The sequence below is a fragment of the Durio zibethinus genome, chromosome 15 (genome assembly GCF_047325235.1).
Source record: "Durio zibethinus cultivar Kanyao isolate XHJ-2024 chromosome 15, ASM4732523v1, whole genome shotgun sequence".
NCBI lineage: Eukaryota > Viridiplantae > Streptophyta > Magnoliopsida > Malvales > Malvaceae > Durio > Durio zibethinus.
In genome coordinates this window covers 4,386,581-4,406,801 of record NC_143176.1, presented here as the reverse complement: position 1 = coordinate 4,406,801, position 20,221 = coordinate 4,386,581, and the positions used below count along the sequence as shown (strand labels likewise).

At 31.3% G+C, this 20,221-nt stretch overlaps 2 protein-coding genes across 3 annotated transcripts; both read left to right on the top strand.

The window, feature by feature from the left end:
- The first annotated feature begins 2,293 nt into the window (after positions 1-2,293).
- LOC111301652 (G-type lectin S-receptor-like serine/threonine-protein kinase At4g27290) lies at positions 2,294-7,802 on the top strand. 2 transcript variants are annotated; one of them, XM_022897468.2, is made up of 8 exons: positions 2,311-3,602; positions 3,877-4,011; positions 4,139-4,257; positions 4,356-4,566; positions 4,658-4,895; positions 4,968-5,112; positions 5,183-5,278; positions 7,533-7,802. In XM_022897468.2, the coding sequence occupies exons 1-8, from the start codon at positions 2,339-2,341 to the stop codon at positions 7,737-7,739; spliced, it is 2,415 nt and encodes an 804-aa protein (XP_022753203.2). In that variant the 5' UTR covers positions 2,311-2,338; the 3' UTR covers positions 7,740-7,802. The 2 variants fall into 2 exon arrangements, with proteins under 2 accessions (XP_022753205.2, XP_022753203.2); XM_022897470.2 differs by lacking the exons at positions 5,183-5,278; positions 7,533-7,802 and having other exon boundaries at positions 2,294-3,602; positions 4,985-5,125.
- An 8,486-nt stretch (positions 7,803-16,288) lies between these two features.
- On the top strand, positions 16,289-19,874 carry LOC111301651 (G-type lectin S-receptor-like serine/threonine-protein kinase At4g27290). Its single transcript, XM_022897467.2, has 7 exons — positions 16,289-17,637; positions 17,928-18,062; positions 18,274-18,395; positions 18,466-18,676; positions 18,820-19,057; positions 19,137-19,287; positions 19,368-19,874. The coding sequence occupies exons 1-7, from the start codon at positions 16,359-16,361 to the stop codon at positions 19,671-19,673; spliced, it is 2,442 nt and encodes an 813-aa protein (XP_022753202.2). The 5' UTR covers positions 16,289-16,358; the 3' UTR covers positions 19,674-19,874.
- The last annotated feature ends 347 nt before the right edge of the window (positions 19,875-20,221 follow it).

Genomic DNA, 20,221 nt, shown 5'->3' with positions numbered 1-20,221 from the left:
TTAAAAAATTATTTTTAATATTTTTTATAGTTCACACTTTTATACATATATATCATAGATGATACATGTATTTATCTATAATAAACACACTCATAAAGTACAAATAATTATTAAATAGATGCTTTCATGATAAGAATACAAATTAATAATCATATACTTAAAAAATATAAACAAATAATAGAAAATAAACTATAAAATTATTGATTCAAAGAATATAATAATTGGTTACAAAACTAACAAAGCTTTGATCATTCAACAAAACATGCATAATTAATCATGTGATTAAAATATTTTTCACTATTCTAGAGCATTTTTAATTGAAAAAAAATTAAATTTATATTATTCAAGGAAAAATTATAAAATATATTTATAGTAGAGTTTTTAAATTTCACAATTAAAATTAGTAACGTAACACATATACCCTTTAAACTTTTGAGTATATTAAAAAAGGCTAATTGAAAAAATAAGTGAGTGATATTAAAAAAAAAAAAAAAACCTAATTGAAAAAGTAAGTGAGTGATGTGTTAATTTTTTAACCCACTTGTGGAATTAAAAAAAAAAAAAAAACTCAACTAACATTATATCAAATAATTTCTCTTCTTCAAAATTAATATTTCTTAACAATATTAACTGTGGTTTTATAAAAATATCTTAAGTACAAAATATTTTAAATTAAAAATAAAAAAATAATGATTGACTAAAATTAACTTGGATGTAATATAGAATCAATCTATAGAAAACAAAATAAAATCTAAGTTTAGTAACAACTCATATATATGGGATATTATGTTCATAAAGCAAAGATTCATTTAGGCATTGTAAAGTTAAAACGTAATTGCATAAAGTGATTAGAAATATTATAGTAAAATAAATCAACTATTGTAATCATTAAACATATAAATGTATATTATCATAAAAAATTAAAAAAAAATCAAACATACAAACTTACCACAATACATGTATTGCTCTTTCTCAATAATTTTTGATAATTTAATTAATAATTTTGCATGAACTTTAATTTTAATTGATCTAAATTAAATAAATAAAAAATATAAATATATTTAAGGACTCATGATATGTACTATTAACAAAGATAAAGAGTAAATTAGGTTGTATCTTGAAAAAGAAAAATTATATGTTTTACTTAAAATAAAATTAAATGTTTTTGGGACATAAACGTTACAATATAATAATTTAAACTAAAATAATGACTAATTAAGCAACAAGAGAAAAGATTTTGTCTAAGCTTTGTTCAATGTCACGGACTCATAGTATGCTATAACCTATAGGATGAGAAATATGTTTTATATGAATTTAATTGAATTATTACTTATGAAATTGAACAAAAAAGAATCCTACAAAAAAAAAAAAAGAGTAAATTTGGGTTAATTTTCAACAATACATTCACCATATCCCACAAATAAATTTTTAATATAGTTTAATTTGATATAAATTCTATTCATAAATTTTTAATTGATTTAAATTTAAATAACTAACAAATAAAAAGTTATATATTTAATGGTAAATAATTTTTATTAAATAAAAAAATAAATAAATGCTAGAAATTTAAAGGTAAATTTTTTATTTTTTAAAATTTATAAGGGTATTTATGCTGTTAACTTTTAACACTTTTGGATTAATTTAAATAATTAAATAATAAATACTATATTTAATGAAAAATAATCTTTAATACATAAATAAAAAAAATGCTAGAAATTTAAAGATAAATTTATTATTTCTTAAAATTTATAAGAGTATTTATGTCATTCATTTTTAATAATTTTAGAGTTTATACTTTTATATATAAATGATATATTTGTATATTATGAGTATTACACTAATCTCCTATCCTGAAACAGTAAGTGGACACTTGAATGTCCTATGATGAGATTCCAATACCCCCAAATAGAAAGCTGATATTCCAATACCTATGATGACATTTGATTACCTTTAGCCAAACTTCACTTTTTCAGCTTATTCTTGATTTCAAAGCTTGTTTGAAATCTTCTAAACTTTGATTTTTCATTTCCTCAATTAAATATCATATTTAATTATTCATCTTTTATTATGTTAAAAATATTTCTCACATTTAATATCCCGAGAAAAAAGTGGATTTGATAACTTAAATGAAGCAGGAATTGTTGTGGTTCAGTCAAAGTAAACAAATAGAACCTTCTTTGAGCATTTTCCTCATCAAAGTTTGAAAATTATCATAAACGGTCAAAAGAGCGCATGTTTGTAGTCCACAGCCCATCAAAGACTACCGACTTTTTAGCTTGTTTTACATTCATAGACTCCTCCCTCTATCATCGGTAATTCATTGTAAGACTTCTCATTAATGGAGGTTGTCTGGTGCTTGATTCTGTTCTCCTTCATTGTAAAAGCCTCCACACTGGAAATTATTACTCCAGGACAGTCCATAAAAGATGGTGAAACTCTTATATCAGCTGGTGGAAGCTTTGAGGTGGGATTTTTTAGCCCAGGAAGTTCGAAGAGTAGATATGTTGGGTTATGGTACAAGAAAGTTTCTACTGGGACTGTTGTATGGGTAGCCAACAGGGAAGCTCCTGTTTTTGATACATCAGGAGTTTTAAATTTCAGTAACCAAGGAATTCTCACACTTCTGAATAGCACAAAACTCGTTGTTTGGTCTTCCAACACATCAAGAACTGTCCAGGATCCTGTTTTGCAGCTCTTGGAGTCGGGAAATCTTGTAGTGAAAGACAGAAATGACAACAATCCAGATAACCTTTTGTGGCAAAGTTTTGATTATCCTTGTGATAACTTTTTACCAGGAATGAAGATTGGAAAGAACTTAGTCACCGGTTTTGAAACGTATATATCGTCCTGGAAAAGTACAGATGATCCTGCTCAAGGGCAATATTCTTTAAGAATAGATCCCCATGGAGTCCCACAATTAGTTGTTAGGAAAGGATCGGAAGTAGTTTTTCGAGCAGGGTCATGGGATGGTGTTTATTTTTCAAACCGGAAACCAAGTGCTAAACCAAGTCCACTATATTCATATCAGTTTGTCTTGAATAAGAATGAGGTGTACTACAAATGTGAGACCAAAAACATTTCAGTTATTTCGAGGTATGCAATGAACCCATCAGGTCTCATGCAGCGTTTCGTATTGAATGAGAGAAAACAAGAATGGGAGATTTACTCTACGGCGCAGGCAGATCAGTGTGCTGTCTATGGCTTATGTGGAGCATATGCTAGCTGCAACTCTTATGGGTTTACTCCATGTGCATGCCTGGAAGGATTTGTTCCCATATCTCCAAGTTCTGGTAATTGGAATTCAGCAGAGTGGTCAGATGGATGTATTAGAAGGACACCACTGGCTTGTGATAGTGGAGACAGTTTTATGAAGCACACTCGGTTGGCGTTGCCAGACACTTCAAAATCTTGGGCTAACAACAGCATGTCTCTCAAGGAGTGTGAGGAATTGTGCTTGAGAAACTGCTCTTGCATGGCATATGCAAATTTAGATATCATTAAAGGAACTGGCTGCTTGCTCTGGTTTAATGAATTGATTGACATGACAGAATTCAACGAGGATGGGCAAGACCTCTATATTCGGCTTGCTAAGTCAGAGCTAGGTAGCAGTTCTTTAACTTCTTTAAACTTCAGCATTTTTCTTATTCTGTAAGATAAGTTTGCCTAAGTTCAGTAGCAATAAATGAAAATAACATGGAATTGGTAATTATGGGGTTTTTCCTCAATAATAAATTATAAAGACACCCTGGATTAACTTTTAAGTTCATAGATTTGCAAAAACTGAAGCGGATTTGCCTGAAATTTTACTGAAAAGCTTGGGATATGTTGCTGAACTCAAAACCTGCGTTGCTGAATCTTTGTGTGTCCAATTTTCAGATCAAATTCAAAGAAAAATGAAGTCAAAGAAAAAGCAGAAGGCAGTAATCATAGCCATCTCCATCATAACAGCTGCAGGAATGATGGTAATAATGGTTCTGTTATACATTCGAAAGAAAATTCTTTGCAAGGAAGGTAAACAAGCTGGTTACATGATATTAGTTTGTTGCAAGAAATTCATATTAGGGGATCATACCATCAGATTAGATATGACATTGAGATCATTAGCCAATGATTCTTATTATAATTCTTGAATGGCCAGGTAAACATAAGGAAAAGATTGAGTTGCCATTATTTGATTTGGCAACTATAGCTAATGCGACAGATAACTTCTCAAGCAACAACAAGCTGGGACAAGGTGGCTTTGGACATGTATACAAGGTAATGAAGTAATATTCTGTCGGTTATCTTCGATTATATGTTGAAATATCTTTCATTTCATATTTCTTTAACATTTTGCACTCAATGAATGATGAAAGGGTATGTTGAAAGAGGGAAAAGAAATTGCAGTAAAGAGACTTTCAAAGGATTCTGGACAAGGATTGGATGAATTCAAAAATGAAGTTACACTTATTGTGAAACTTCAGCACCGCAATCTTGTAAAGCTAATTGGTTGTTGCATTAAGGGAGATGAAAGGATGCTAATCTACGAATACTTGCCCAACAAAAGTTTAGACTACTTTATTTTTGGTTTGAACTCAGTAATCTTAGTACATTTTTTTTCAACTTTTAATCTGAAAATCAATTGAGAATGCAGCTAAGGTTTAATTCTTGATTGCAGATAAAACAAGAAACAGACTGCTGGACTGGCATAGGCGCAGGCACATTATAGATGGAATTGCTCGAGGGCTTCTTTATCTTCACCACGACTCGAGACTAAGGATTATCCATAGAGATCTAAAAGCCAGTAACATATTACTAGATGATAGTATGAATCCAAAGATTTCAGACTTCGGCTTGGCTAGGACGTTTGGTGGAGATAAGACTGAGGACAAGACAAGAAGGGTGGTTGGAACATAGTATGTTTCAGTAGATTTCATTCATAATTTTCTGCGTTGGTTTTAAGTTTCTCATATGGAATCATTTTCCAGTGGTTACATGTCTCCAGAGTATGCTTTTCATGGGTGTTTCTCAACGAAATCGGATGTCTTCAGTTTTGGAGTTTTGATATTGGAGATAATAACAGGGAAGAGAAGCAGGGGCTACTCAGATCATGACCACAATCTTTTAGGACATGTAAGCATAAATGTCACATATTAAATTTCTATTTCAAGCTAACAAATCATTTGCATTTAAAAATTTTCAGGCATGGAGACTGTGGACAGAAGAGAGGCCATTAGAACTAATCGACAAAGCTTTAGGGGACTTCTACATTATAACTGAAGTTTTAAGATGTATCCATTGTTGGGAAATACCACAATACCTACGCGCAGCAACCACACACAAAATAACAAGCTCAAATCAAGAATAAGAAAACACAAATATATTTGGTTCAGCCCAACTCAAAATGGCCTACTCCAAATCTAATCCACTATCAAATAAATCTTTACAATTGTGAGACTTTTAGAATGAGAAAAGTCTCCTAAAACTCCTTACTCAAAACTTAACCCAAAACCCAATTACACCCTTTAATAGCCTACTCACTTAGCTATTCTCTTGGTGTCTAACTCTCTTAGGTTACTAAACTAAAACCAAAACATCTTATTTATAGGGGTGAAACCCTTTATACCTTTACTAAACTCCCGATGTGGGATACAAGACAAATTCAAACTTACTTAACTTTCGATGTGGGATTCTGAGATTCAAGGCAAATCCCAACAAATCCTCCCTTGACTTGAATCTCCAAACACTTCAACAGTATCTGCAAAGCTAACATGCTTACCTTTCTTCTTCTCTTTCATCACAGGCATTCCAGCAACTGAGCCTCCATCAAACATGTACAAGTGATTGACCCTATTCCCTTGTAGAATCACACTACCATTCTTGTACACTTTCAACCAATCATTACTACCATAATATGTGTACCCCCGAGAAGCTAACTCACCCAAAGCAATCAAATTGTAGTGACAATTTGGTACATACCTTACATGACGAAGTGTCCTAATAACACCATTGTGAGATCTAAGGCGAACACTCCCAATACCTTGAATCTGCACCTTTTCTTTGTTAGCAACCACAATATCTCCATACTTTTCATTCTCATCCAATTCCACAAAACAATTCCTATCATTGCAAACATGAACTGTAGCAGCTGAATCTAAAACCCAACCTTTATCACTTTTCAAAGTCTGGGTCTCATCTACACAAGTTGTCAAAACAACATCATCATCATCAGACAAGACAGCAGCAGTATCACTCTTTTCTTCATCTGATTTCTTCTCATCATTCGCCCTTTTGAAAGCAGCCATATCCCTTCTCAGCTTCCTGCAGCGCACTTGGATATGTCCCTTCTCACCACAATAATAACATTCTACATCACTGTAATCTCTGTCTCTTGACTTGGATCTCCATCTCGATCCATCAATCCTCTTTTGAGTCCTCCCTCGATCAAAACCCTCTACAGCTAGTGTACTCCCTCCAGGTGATGAGTTCTGAGCTCCCATAAACCTTTCATTCTCACGCAACAGGGCAGTCACATCATCCAACTTCAAAGTAGACCTGCCTACCAACACAGTCTGAACTAAAGGCCTATAAGACTTGGGCAAAGATGACAGCAAAATTAAAGCCTTCTCTTCATCTTTTAACTCATCAACAGAAATCGCTAACAATTGAGAAACCAATTTATTAAATTCATTCAGGTGATTATGAAGACTCATACCAGATCCATCTTCAAACATAATCTATTAGTCAACGACTTCGAAGCATAAATACCTTCAAGCTTATCCCACAAACTCTTCGGAGTACTCTCAGTCAACACACTGTACTTTACTTCTGGAGCTAACGCCAATCTAATAGTACTAACAGCCTTCTTCTGAATCCTATTCCAATTAGCATCAGACATTCCTTCAGGCTTACTACTCTCCAATGCCTGATCCAATCCTTGTTGTACTAACAGATCTTGAATCGTACTTTGCCATAACATAAAATTACTCTTTCCATCAAATAACGGAATCTCAAACTTAGGCATAGACATACCAGACATACCTTCTTCAGACATCTTCAAACACTGCTTCACGATCTCTTGGACCCACGAACCTAGAACCTCGAACTTGGAACCTCGCTCTGATACCACTTGTTGGGAAAAATCACAATACCTACGCGCAGCAACCACACACAAAATAACAAGCTCAAATCAAGAATAAGAAAACACAAATATATTTGGTTCAGCCCAACTCAAAATGGCCTACTCCAAATCTAATCCACTATCAAATAAATCTTTACAATTGTGAGACTTTTAGAATGAGAAAAGTCTCCTAAAACTCCTTACTCAAAACTTAACCCAAAACCCAATTACACCCTTTAATAGCCTACTCACTTAGCTATTCTCTTGGTGTCTAACTCTCTTAGGTTACTAAACTAAAACCAAAACATCTTATTTATAGGGGTGAAACCCTTTATACCTTTACTAAACTCCCGATGTGGGATACAAGACAAATTCAAACTTACTTAACTTTCGATGTGGGATTCTGAGATTCAAGGCAAATCCCAACATCCATGTAGCTCTCTTATGTGTGCAACTACACTCAGAAGACAGACCGAACATGTCATCTGTGTTACTCATGTTGGGTGGTGAGAGTACATTGCCTCAACCAAAGAAACCTGGTTATTTCATTGAAAAGAGTCTGCCTTCGGCTGATAAGAGATCTGGCGAACAATCATCTTCATTAAATGAATTCACCATTACATTGTTAGAGGCAAGATAGAAGAGCATTATATCATGAAAATTTTTTATGGTGACTCTATGAATTAATTGAAATTTTGAAACATTTTCTATTACAGAAAGTTCTGCATCTTCTTTCACTATCATTTGGCACCATTGCAGGATAGTTTTTTTAAAAAGAAACCTGAAGAAAATAGCTATCACTCTAGGTTTTTAGCTTGTTTTGCTTGATATATTTGCGTATACTTCCCCAGCCAAACCAGAACTGTTGCATCTACAACTTTCTGTTACCATGTGACGAAGATATGGCCTAGAAACCGGAACTATCCAAGATGCTGTTGAAACAATCAAAACCATAATTTTTATCTTCTTTTGTAATTCGGATCAGTTTTTGATACTATGCTTTAACCGGAAAAAATAAAACCAAAACCAACCAATCCCTTATCACCTTATCTCAAAATCTGGTGGGGAATGTGCGAGCAGCACACCCTGAAAGGCAAATGAAAAATGCAAAGTCTGACTTGACTACCAGACAGTAAGCAACGTAAAAATTATGGTCCATGCAGCAACTTTTTCAATGTTATTTCTGCTTTCACATTTCTTTTTCAATCTTTTGTTTATGGTCCATATCAATAGACTTAGATGTTTCCAGTTGAGTAACGCAAATGAACTTATTGTCTATTCAATGAATCTCCAGCATTCAGAAAAATATAGAAACTATGACTGATTGGCCTTCATTTGTTGAAATTGTTGGGAAATGACTAGAAAATTCAACCGAATGTGAAACATGTATTTTTTGACTTGTGCTATGGTACCGCCGCTGCTACAGTACTGCTGTCTGCTACAGTATCATTAGTTGGAAAACAGAACATTTAGAATTATGTGAAAATGTAATGCTCCAATCTCGCATTAAAATAATGTGTAAATATGATATGATATGATATATATAAGTTAGGATTTAATCCTTAATTTATGAGATATTTTTTGTGAGATAAAATTATGAGATTTTCGAATCAAAATAAATAATATCTCGTAAGTTGGGTGATAACTACCAATTGCTATAGTGATAGTAGACTGCTACAGTAAATGAAGAAAATTTTGCCTGAAAGCTGAAAATGTGCTTGAAAATGGCTTAAAAAACTTGGTGAGAGCACCAAAGTAGTGTCAAAAGAGGTGTGCCATGTAGTTCAAGAGTGGATGGTATATTTTGAGGTTTATAATATCCATCTTAAGATAAAGGAAAACACTTGTATAATCTTAGAGAGTGAGTTCATGTTGAAATCAGGCATGTATGGGCCAATGTAACCATTGTAATCTCTATTCTTTGATAGTGATTATTTTCTTTGTGGTAGATGTAGGCATGATGCCAAATTACATATATTGTTGGTATTCTCTATGTTCTTTATTGATGTTCAAAATTTCTGTGATCGATCCAAATGAAAAAGAATCTATCACTATTCATATATATGGTATTGTTCACATGTATCATATTGTTACTTGTTGCACTTTGGATAAATGTTGATTCTTGACTAAGTAGGATTGGAACACACCTTGATAGAAATATACAAAAATTTATGTCCAACAATTTAAGCATATAGATGGATAAATGAGAATCGATAAACTAAATGTCACAGTCCGAAACCAAGACGTAACACTGTCATATTACCTTGAAATAAAATCAAAAGTAATACGAAACTTTCTTTCTTAATTATTTTAAAATTCTTCAATAAATTAATATAGTTTATCAAGTAAAATCTATATCTTTAATCTAACTAATGATACATATCTATATATCCAAAAACAAACCATATAAAAATATAAAACCGTTTATAAGATCTCATTGGACAACATTCTCTCTGATGACTAAGTAATCTTTCACATTTGATCTTCTAGCTTTCACAAAACTAAGCAAACTTATCACTTACTCATCTGTAAAGAAAAAATAAAAAGGGAATGAGCAAACCATAGCTCAACAAGTATAGGCTCAAATACTTTACCGGATCAAATATCGTTTTGATACATATCATATAGAGTATTCAAAATAATCATCAAACCATAATGTTAAAACATTTCAATTCATCAATTATAAATCACAAATCATGGTCAAATATATATTTTCATACAAATCATGGATCAATATTTAAAATCATCATAAATCATCATTATCATTCGTTTATCATTAGCTACAATCACTGTTATAACCCGTGATATTGGTCGTATCAATAATTTTATTCTCATGATCATTGCTAACTATTATAAACCATTAGTTAGGGCCTTACGCTGACTACTATTACCTGTTAGCCAGAATTGTATGATCATGTCTTTGCTAACTACTATTACCCATTAGCCAGGGTCGTAGAACTAGTTCTAGTGTCAATGATCCTACTTCTCAATGATGTAAAAACGTAGCTATCATAAAATCATTCTTTAAACATATATCATTTTCTCATTTCATTCATAAGCATGATCTATCGTTTATATAGAAAAATACAAAATAATCATATGCTTGATCTTATTCTCATATATCAAAAATAACAAAATAAAATATTGATTCATTTAGAAACATATATATATATATATACATAGATTTAAAAACAAGCAAAGTATGTGAGATTCTACTTACCTCATTCTGATTCCACCACCTAGTTTTTCTTTCCAAATAATTAACGACTTATTCAAAATAATTTCAACATAACAATAATTAATCAACCCATTTGAAACTGCTTATACCAAAATAATTAAGTTAAACAAGAATTAACTTGAGTAATTAATTTTGGTAGCCTGCACTACTTTCACTAAAATGATCATATCTCAAGATATCTAACTTAGAATTAAAATCTTTTTAATGTGTTAGAAACTAGACTCGATAAACTTTCTAACCATATATGGCCCATCTAGTGATTCCTTGTTGATTAATTATAACAATTTTTGAAATCCATGTCAAATGATGTTGCCTTACAGCCTACATATCCTTAAGTAAAAATTAGACAACTCTTCATAAACAACTTGAATTCAACTTCCATTTGTTTCATTAGAAAGTATATTCAACAAGCTTTCCAATGACATATAATAACCATAGCAATAATCTATCCATTAATACAGAATTCTAGTTTAATTCACTATTTCAGATCATAGTATCTCATCCAAAAACGTAATTTCTCCTTCAATCTTTAAAAACTCAAATCTCCACTTTTAGCCTTTAAACTCCATTCAATAATCATCAATAAATCTTAAGAACGTGAAATAAACAAAGCCTAGTAATTTACCCAAATAGATCATGAAGATTAATGAAAGATTTTATAATTTTCTTGATTTTTCTCTCAAAAGTTTAACTCTATGTAATAACAATCAACATGATATTTTTTCTTAAATAAAAAGATTGTATATACTCACCTTTAGGCGATTAACTCGGTTATAGTCTCCAATTTTGAATCGCTAACTTGATTTTTCATATTCTCTAACCCTAAAGAAGATGAGAAAGAAGAACTCTTATTTCTTTTCTGTTTCTCAATAGCTAGGTTTTTTTTCATTTAATACCTTAGCCCTTTTTCTTTTACTAATTAATCTCTTAATAAACTAATGGGCTTTGGTATTAGTCTAACCTAATTATTATTTGGGCTAGGGTATTACATTCTCCCCTTCTTATAAAAAGTTTCATCCTCGAAACTTGATTTATGTCCACATCTTATTCCTCCATTTTTGCAATCACATCTCTTATCGTATGATTGTTTCATTAAATTTTGACAAAAGTAATCATTTGGTCTCAAAACTTGTTCTTTCCAATCAATCATTCGAAGAAGATATTTTCAATATGTTGAAACTTATATCATCTTGAATTTCTAAATACTCATATCTAACCACATAGCTTCTATGAAGATATTCTCTTAACATAGATTCATCATGTATACTAGAAATCAGAGGTGACAGTATTTTTTATTTTGAACTTTTTTCACTTTACAAAGAACTTCAAATGTCCTTACATATTGCAAACTTAACCTTTCTTACTTTGTAATCCTCATAACGAGTAAAATGATTAACCACTTGAAGCTATAAATCATATCTCTGAATTCTAGTATAATTATTTTGCTTACTTTAAACCATTCTTTAATCAACCAAAATTTATCAATCATTTGTTTCATAAATTCAAAAAATAAAAGCTTTTCTTCTTTGTCCTTATGCCAATAAGTCTAAGATTTAGATCTACTTCCATACAAAACCTCAAAATGAATAATTGAATATTTATCTTATGACTATCATTATAAAATATTTATCTTCAAGTCATGACATAAGCATATCTTAAAAGAATGTCAACCAACGATAAAGCCTTAAAAATGAAAGGAACACAAAATATTCTTACCCAAAATCCATTAGTTTTTATTTATTAAAGATTCATCACTTTCTCAACTAATAATAGCATAAAAATTTAGAACTTAATCAAATTAGACTTCCACTGTGCACTATAATATTTTCTTCCAATAAAATTCTAACAAATTAACTTTCATAACATTGTTTTATAATGAGAAAACATATGTCTACAAATTTTCATATAATTCTCTTTACGCCGGGTTTTCATAACTATATACAACCTCAACATTGAATAATAGTATCAACAAATCCTGTAGTCACAAAAAAAAAAAAAAAGAAATCAAATAGTACTTTAATTTTTTTTTCACTGACAATATTAAATTTTCTATTAATGAATCATTAGAATACATATGAAATCAATGTGATAAATCATATCCATAAATTTACACCATGTAAATTCAAACATAAATCTCTAATTATCAAAGTTGTCTCCAATTTCGAATATTATTCTTTTTGATTTAATAGATCAATTATCATATAATAATTTATTCTTCATAATCCTCACAAACATCATAATGTCTCAATTTTTATTTTACCAAATATATTGCTATCATCTCCAAGTCAAAGCCAAAACCTATGCATCATAATCCATAAATAAAATTCTCTTATAGAATTTAAACAATAAAAACTCCAAATACTTGAATTTATGCTGAAAATATAGTTATGAACAATAACCAAATGCATCACATTATTTCAGAAGTTATTTGTTTTTTTTTTCCAAACTTCTCTAAAATCAAATACATTCTCAGTATCACCAAGTACATAAAATCATCACTTGTAAGATTTCAAACAATATTTTGCCCTTGTAAGATTTTTAACAATCATTCTTAACCAAAACATATATATTTTTCTGTAAATTGATTACTCATTCAAAACTAACTTCCTTACTAAATCATCTAGATAACCACAATTTTAATTTTTATCCACAAATTTAATTCGTTGCTAAGTAGACAACCTTGTATCACAATAGGCAATGTTCTCCATAAATATAAAATTCGAAGGAATCCAATAGTATACTTTAATTAGAAACCATAACTACAAATTAATCACTTTAGCCATTAAAAAAAAACTCAATACACCCCAAATATGAATTTAATGATCAAACTTCAAATTAACTATACAAATGTCCAACTCACATAATCAAATCTTAAATACTTTCTCAATAAAAATATAGAATCAAATCAAGTGAATATCCTTCTTTACGTATATTAAACTATTTACCACAATTATCACATTTTGGACTAAATCCATCAAGACAAATTCTCAAACATTATAACTCATAAATAATTACTTCAAAATTTCAAAACATTATTCCATTCAAACTCTAATATTCTATACTTTTAATTCCAACAATGTACACTCATAGTCCAATCTTAATCCATGATCAAGGATTCACTTAACACTTATCAAATAATTTCAAAATCTCATTAAATCAAATGTCTTTTTCTCTAACCCATAGGATCTCTAATGATCAAATCATTTTCTTAAATAATCCATTAGCTCATAGGATATGTTTCATCCTAAGTCACATCAAAAATCTCTTTAACTTATAAAATCGCACTATATCAAAGTAATTACACTTTCTCTTGACTATAAGATCCAAAAGCAATATGTAAATATAAACCAAAATAATTACACCAAGAATTCATTGAATCATTGATTCCTCAATATTTATTGAAACTTTAACTAATCCAAAATTCATCGAATCATTTATTTATACTCACCACTATAGTCTATGGATTAAAGTTAAGTCTTTGAAAAATCATCACATTATCCATAAGTCATCATCTAAATTCTTAAAAATCCTCATATAGTATTTGGATCATAATTATGCTCATAGAACATTTCTTTCAATCCAAGGATCATAAGCTACATTCTTTGAAAATCACCATTAATCCCTTGATCATAATTTAATCTTTTAGAAATCTCCAAATATCATAATCTCATAGTTCTTAGAAAATTCTCAAAATCATAATATAAGCTCTTTAACATCTCACATAGTTTAAAGATCATAACCTGTACTCCTAAAAATTTTTTAAGAAACATAACTTAAGCTTTTAAAGAAAATCTCATCATAATCTAATTCTTAAAAGTTCTTTAAAGATCGCAACTTAAGCTCTAATACCACTTTATGTCACCCATCAAGATCAAGACACAACATGGCCATATTACCTTGAAGTAAACATTAAAGTAATACAAAGCCTTCTTTCTTAATCATTTTAAAATTCTTTAATAAACTGATATAATCTGCCAAGTAAAATCTATATCTTTAATCTAACTAATGATACATCTCTATATATCCAAACACAAACCATATAAAAATACAAACCATTTTATAAGATCTCATTAGCCAATATTATCTTTGACGACTAAGTAATATTTTCCATTTGATCTTCTAGTTTTCACAAAACTAAGCAAACTTATCACTTATTCATCTGTAAAGAAAAAGTAAAAGGAGAATAAGCAAACCACAACTCAGCAAGTATAGGCTCACACATCTTATCATATCAAACATTATTTTCATACATATCATATAAACTATTCAAAATAGTCATCAAACCATAATGTCAAAACATTTCAATTCATCAATTATAAATCACAAATCACGATCAAATACATATTTAATACAAACTATGAATCAATGTTTAAAATCATCATAAATCATCATTATCATTCGTTTATCATTAGCTATGGTCACTACTATAACCCATGACATTGGTCGTATCGATAATTTCATTCTCATATCATTGCTAACTATTATAATCGGTTAGCCAGGGCCTTACGCTAACTACTATTATCAATTAGTCAGGGTCGTATAATCATGTCTTTGCTAACTACTATTACCCGTTAACTAAGGTCGTAGAACTAGTTCTAGTATCGATGATCTCACTTCCCAGATATGTAAAAACGTAGCTATCATAAAATTGTTCTTTAAATATAAATCATTTTCTCATTTCATTCATAAACATGATTCATCGTTTATATAGAAAAATGCAAAATAATCATATGCTTAATCATATTTTCATATATAAAAAATAATGAAATAAAATATTGATTCATTTAGAAACATACATATATACATAGATTTAAAAATAAGCAAAATGTGTGAGATTCTAGTTACCTCATTTCGATTCCACCACCTAGTTTTTCTTCCCAAATAATTAAGGGCTTATTCAAGATAATTTCAACATAACAGTAATTAATTAACCCATTTGAGACCGCTTATACCAAAACAATTAAGTTAAACAAGAATTAACTCGAGCAACTAATTCTGGCAGCCTGCACTATTTTTACTAAAACAATCATATCTCAAGATATCTAACTCAAAATTAAAATCTTTTTAATGCATTAGAAGCTAGACTCGATAAGCTTTCTAACCATATATGGCCCATCTCGTGATTCCTTGTGGATTAATTATAACAATTTTTGTAATTCACGTTAGATGATGTTGCCTTACAGCCTGTATATCCTTAAGTAAAAATTAGACAACTCTTCATAGAAAACTTGAATTCAGCTTTCATTTGTTTCAATAGAAAGTATATTCAACAAGCTTTCCAATGACATATAATAACCTTAGCAATAATCTATCCATTAATACAGAATTCTAGTTTAATTTACTATTCTAGATCATAGTATCTCATCCAAAAACATAATTTCTCCTTCAATTTTTAAAAATCCAAATCCTCACTTTCAACCTTTAAATTCCATTCAATAATCATCAATAAATCTTAAGAACATGAAATAAACAAAGCATAGTAATTTACCCAAATAGTTCATGAAGATTAATGAAAGATTTTATAATTTTCTTAATTTTTCTCTCAAAACTTTAACTCCATGTAATAACAATCAATATGATATTTTTTTCTTAAATAAAAAGATGGTATATACTCACTTTTAGGAGATTAACTTGGTTGTAGTCTTTAATTTTGAATCGTTGATTTGATTCTTCATATTCTCTAACCCTATGAAAGATGAAAAAGAAGAACTCTCATTTCTTTTTTGTTTTTCGATAGCTAGTTTTTTTTTTCATTTAATACCTTAATCTTTTTTTTTTACTAATTAATCTCTTAATAAATTGAAGGACTTTGGTGTTAGTATAGTTCAATTATTATTAAAGTTAAACTGATCAATTTTTTTGTCATGTTCCTAAGCAAAAAGTCAATAATAGCATAAATGAATATCAATTAACATTTAAAACTTGGAAAAGGACCAACAAAAAACTAGGTTTTACTGTTCTAACTCCTCGTTGCATCAATTATTAATGTCTGAATAGAAAAAATCCATTATTAGAATATAAATGGAAGCCTTCTTACTGGAGCTTGTTTTGTGTTTGCTTCTCTTCTTGACTAGAAGACCTTTGGCACTAAACACGATTACTCCAGGACAATCCATAAAAGATGGTGAAACTCTTGTGTCAGCTGGTGGAAGCTTTGAACTTGGATTTTTCAGTCCCGGAAGTTCTAAGAGTAGATATCTAGGAATTTGGTACAAGAAAGTATCAACTGGGACTGTTGTATGGGTAGCCAACAGGGAAGCTTCTATTTCTGACACATCGGGAGTTCTAAGTATCAATGACAGAGGGATTCTTGCAATTCTGAATAGCACCCACCAAAGCACTGTTTGGTCTTCCAATACATCAGGAAATGCTCAAGACCCGGTTGCACAACTCCTGGAGTCGGGAAATTTTGTGGTCAAAGATAGAAATGATAGTAATCAGGAAAACCTCCTTTGGCAGAGCTTTGATTATCCTTCGGATACATTTCTACCAGGAATGAAGATTGGAATAAACTTTGTCTCTGGTATTGATAGGTATATATCATCCTGGAAAAGCACAGAAGATCCTGCACCAGGCCTATATTCTATCAGGTTAGATCCTCGGGGCTGGCCACAGTTTGTTATTAAGAAGGGACCTGAAATATTGTTCAGAGCAGGATCATGGAATGGTGTTTATTTTACAGGAAAACCAGTGCTTAAGGCTAATCCAGTTTATTCATATGAATTCGTTTACAACAAGAATGAGGTCTATTACAAATATGAGACTCGAAATAGTTCGATCTTTTCAAGGTACTTGTTGAATCCATCAGGTCTAGTACAACGATCCATATGGAATGAGAGAAAAAATGACTGGGAGATTTTCTCTACAGCACAAGCAGATCAGTGCTCCATTTATGCCTTTTGTGGAGCATATGCTACTTGCAGCGCCAACAAGTCTCCTCCATGTACATGCTTGGAAGGTTTCGTACGCAGATCAGCATCTCACGGAGATTCGAATTCTGTTGATTGGTCAGATGGATGTACTCGAAGGACTCCATTGCTGTGTGATGGTGGAGATAGCTTTCTCAAGCATACTGGATTAAAAATACCAGACACATCGAAATGTTGGGCAGACATTAGAATTAACCTCAAGGAATGTGAGAAACTGTGTTTGAAAAATTGCTCTTGCACTGCCTACGCAAATTTAGATATCAGAGAGGGAGGCCGTGGCTGCTTGCTGTGGTTTGGAGACCTGATTGACATCTCAGACTTCGATGAGGGTGGACAAGACCTTTATATCAGGCTGGCCACTTCAGATCTAGGTAATTTTCTATTTTTGTTTTACATTTAGAACCGATCAATGAAATTGGACATTTGCTGCTGCTGATGCATGAAAAAGAAAATGGGATTCAAAATAATGAGGTTCTACCATTTTATAATAACCCTTTTTAATTCTTTTTGCAGCCTCATTGAAAGTCTTCACATAATAGATTTACATTTATTGTTGCAGAAACAACTAGCAGTAGATAGATTAAAGTTTATCCAAACATTTAGGAGATGTTCTCAAACTTGGAACCTTTTTTTTCAACTGATTATTCTTAAAATCTTTCAGATCACATTCAAAGCAAAGGAAAGCTAACGGAAAAGCAAAAGGCAGGAATCATAGCTATCTCTGTCATAATAGCCACCGGAATGATGATACTGGCATTTTTGTTGTATGTTCGGAAGAAAAAGCTTAGAAAAACAGGTAAATTAATTCAGTTACAAACTAAAGCAATATCACATAACAGATATATCTATTAACAATTTAATATTTTCTTGGACATGAAAATTGAGCAAATTTGACTGTGAAAAATGAATTGGAATGCCAGACTATATAAGCCATTTGTTTATATTTGAAAATTGACAGTTCTACAATCAGTTGTCAATCCATTTTATGCTAGTTCATTGGTGACCAGGTGAACAGAAAAAGGAAGATTTAGAGTTGCCTGTACTTGATTTTGCAACCATAGCCATGGCAACAAATAACTTCTCAAGCAACAACAAGCTGGGACAAGGTGGATTTGGTCCTGTGTACAAGGTATATATGCTGTATTCAATAAATTATCTTTCACTCACTATTTAACATTTTTGAACACTATAAAATTTAGGGTACGTTGATAGAGGGGCAAGAAATAGCAGTAAAAAGACTTTCAAAGAATTCGGGACAAGGATTGGAAGAGTTCAAGAATGAAGTAAACTTGATTGCCAAGCTTCAGCACCGCAATCTTGTAAAGCTCTTTGGTTGTTGCATCAGGAGACAGGAAAGGATGTTAATCTATGAGTACATGCCTAACAAAAGTTTGGACTACTTTATTTTCGGTTCGAACCTTCCATCTTAGAACTTCTTTTTCAGCCCTCTCAGTCTTGTGTTACCCATTTTGTTATTTTTTTTATTTTTTATTTTTTTTTTTGTCTGAGTATTTATGCTATAGCCAGGAGCTAAGGACTATTGTCGATTGCAGATCAAACTAGAAGCAAATTACTAGGCTGGCATAGCCACATGCATATTGTTGATGGAATTGCTAGAGGGCTTCTTTATCTTCACCATGACTCTAGAATGAGGATCATCCATAGAGATCTCAAAGCAAGCAATATTTTACTAGATAATAGCATGAACCCAAAGATTTCAGATTTCGGCTTGGCTAGGATATTTGGAGTAGATCAGACTGAGGCCAATACTAAAAGAGTGGTTGGAACATAGTATGTATATTAGCAAGACTTGCCTGGTACATTGGCCCATGTTGCTTTTCAGGTTCTAAATTTAACATTTTTTTGTCAGCGGTTATATGTCACCTGAGTATGCCATGGATGGGCTTTTCTCAATGAAATCAGATGTCTTCAGCTTTGGAGTTTTGGTTTTGGAAATAGTAACAGGAAAGAGAAACTGGGGATTTTCCCACCCGGAACGTGACCATAATCTTCTCGGACATGTTAGACACTAAAACTAAGCTATAACAGTTTATTTTTTCTGTTTCAAACTATAATATCATTTGTTGTTCTATCTTTTCAGGCATGGAGATTGTGGGTGGAAGAGAGGCCATTAGAGCTAATTGACAATGCATTAGGCAACACTTACACTGTAGCTGAAGCGTTAAGATGCATCAATGTAGCTCTCTTATGTGTGCAACGACGCCCAGAAGACAGACCAAACATGTCATTAGTGCTGCTTATGTTGTGCGGTGAGAGTACATTGCCTCAACCAAAGCAGCCTGGCTTTTTCATTGAAAGGAATCTGCCTTTGGATGACTCTATATCAGCCAAGAATGAATCATACTCAATACATGGATATAATATTACGTCGTTACAGCCACGCTAGAACCGTCACACATACCATAAAAATCTAAGAGGATTGATTTCTACGGGTTAAGCACTTCAAAATTATAATTATTCTAGTTCCTCCTCACTGGTATGTTGATACTATAAGGTTTAAACAATATGCTGCTCCTTGAGGTTTTAAGTTATTTGGCATTTTATATTCTATCGCTTAAACCAAGATTATACTGAACTGATACATTTCATGAAAGTCATGAGCTAAGAAGTGTATAAAGGAACTTCTCTAATTGCTGTAAGAATATATAAAAGTTCACATCATGAATGTTTCAAAGTTCATTTAATAGATTGTCAAAAAACAAAAAACTTGAATTCATTGAAAATGGTAAGGCTTGTGAAGTTTGCGGCTAATTATTCCACCTTGGGCAACATCAACTGGATTTTTACACATTCACACTTCTGATTGTTTTATTTGAGGAAATCACTAATTAGCTGCATCAATGGGACTCGTCTAGTATATATATTGTAACGTTCCAATCCCATGGTATTTTGAGGATCCACTATAATCGATATATCTAGAGACTTAAATACATA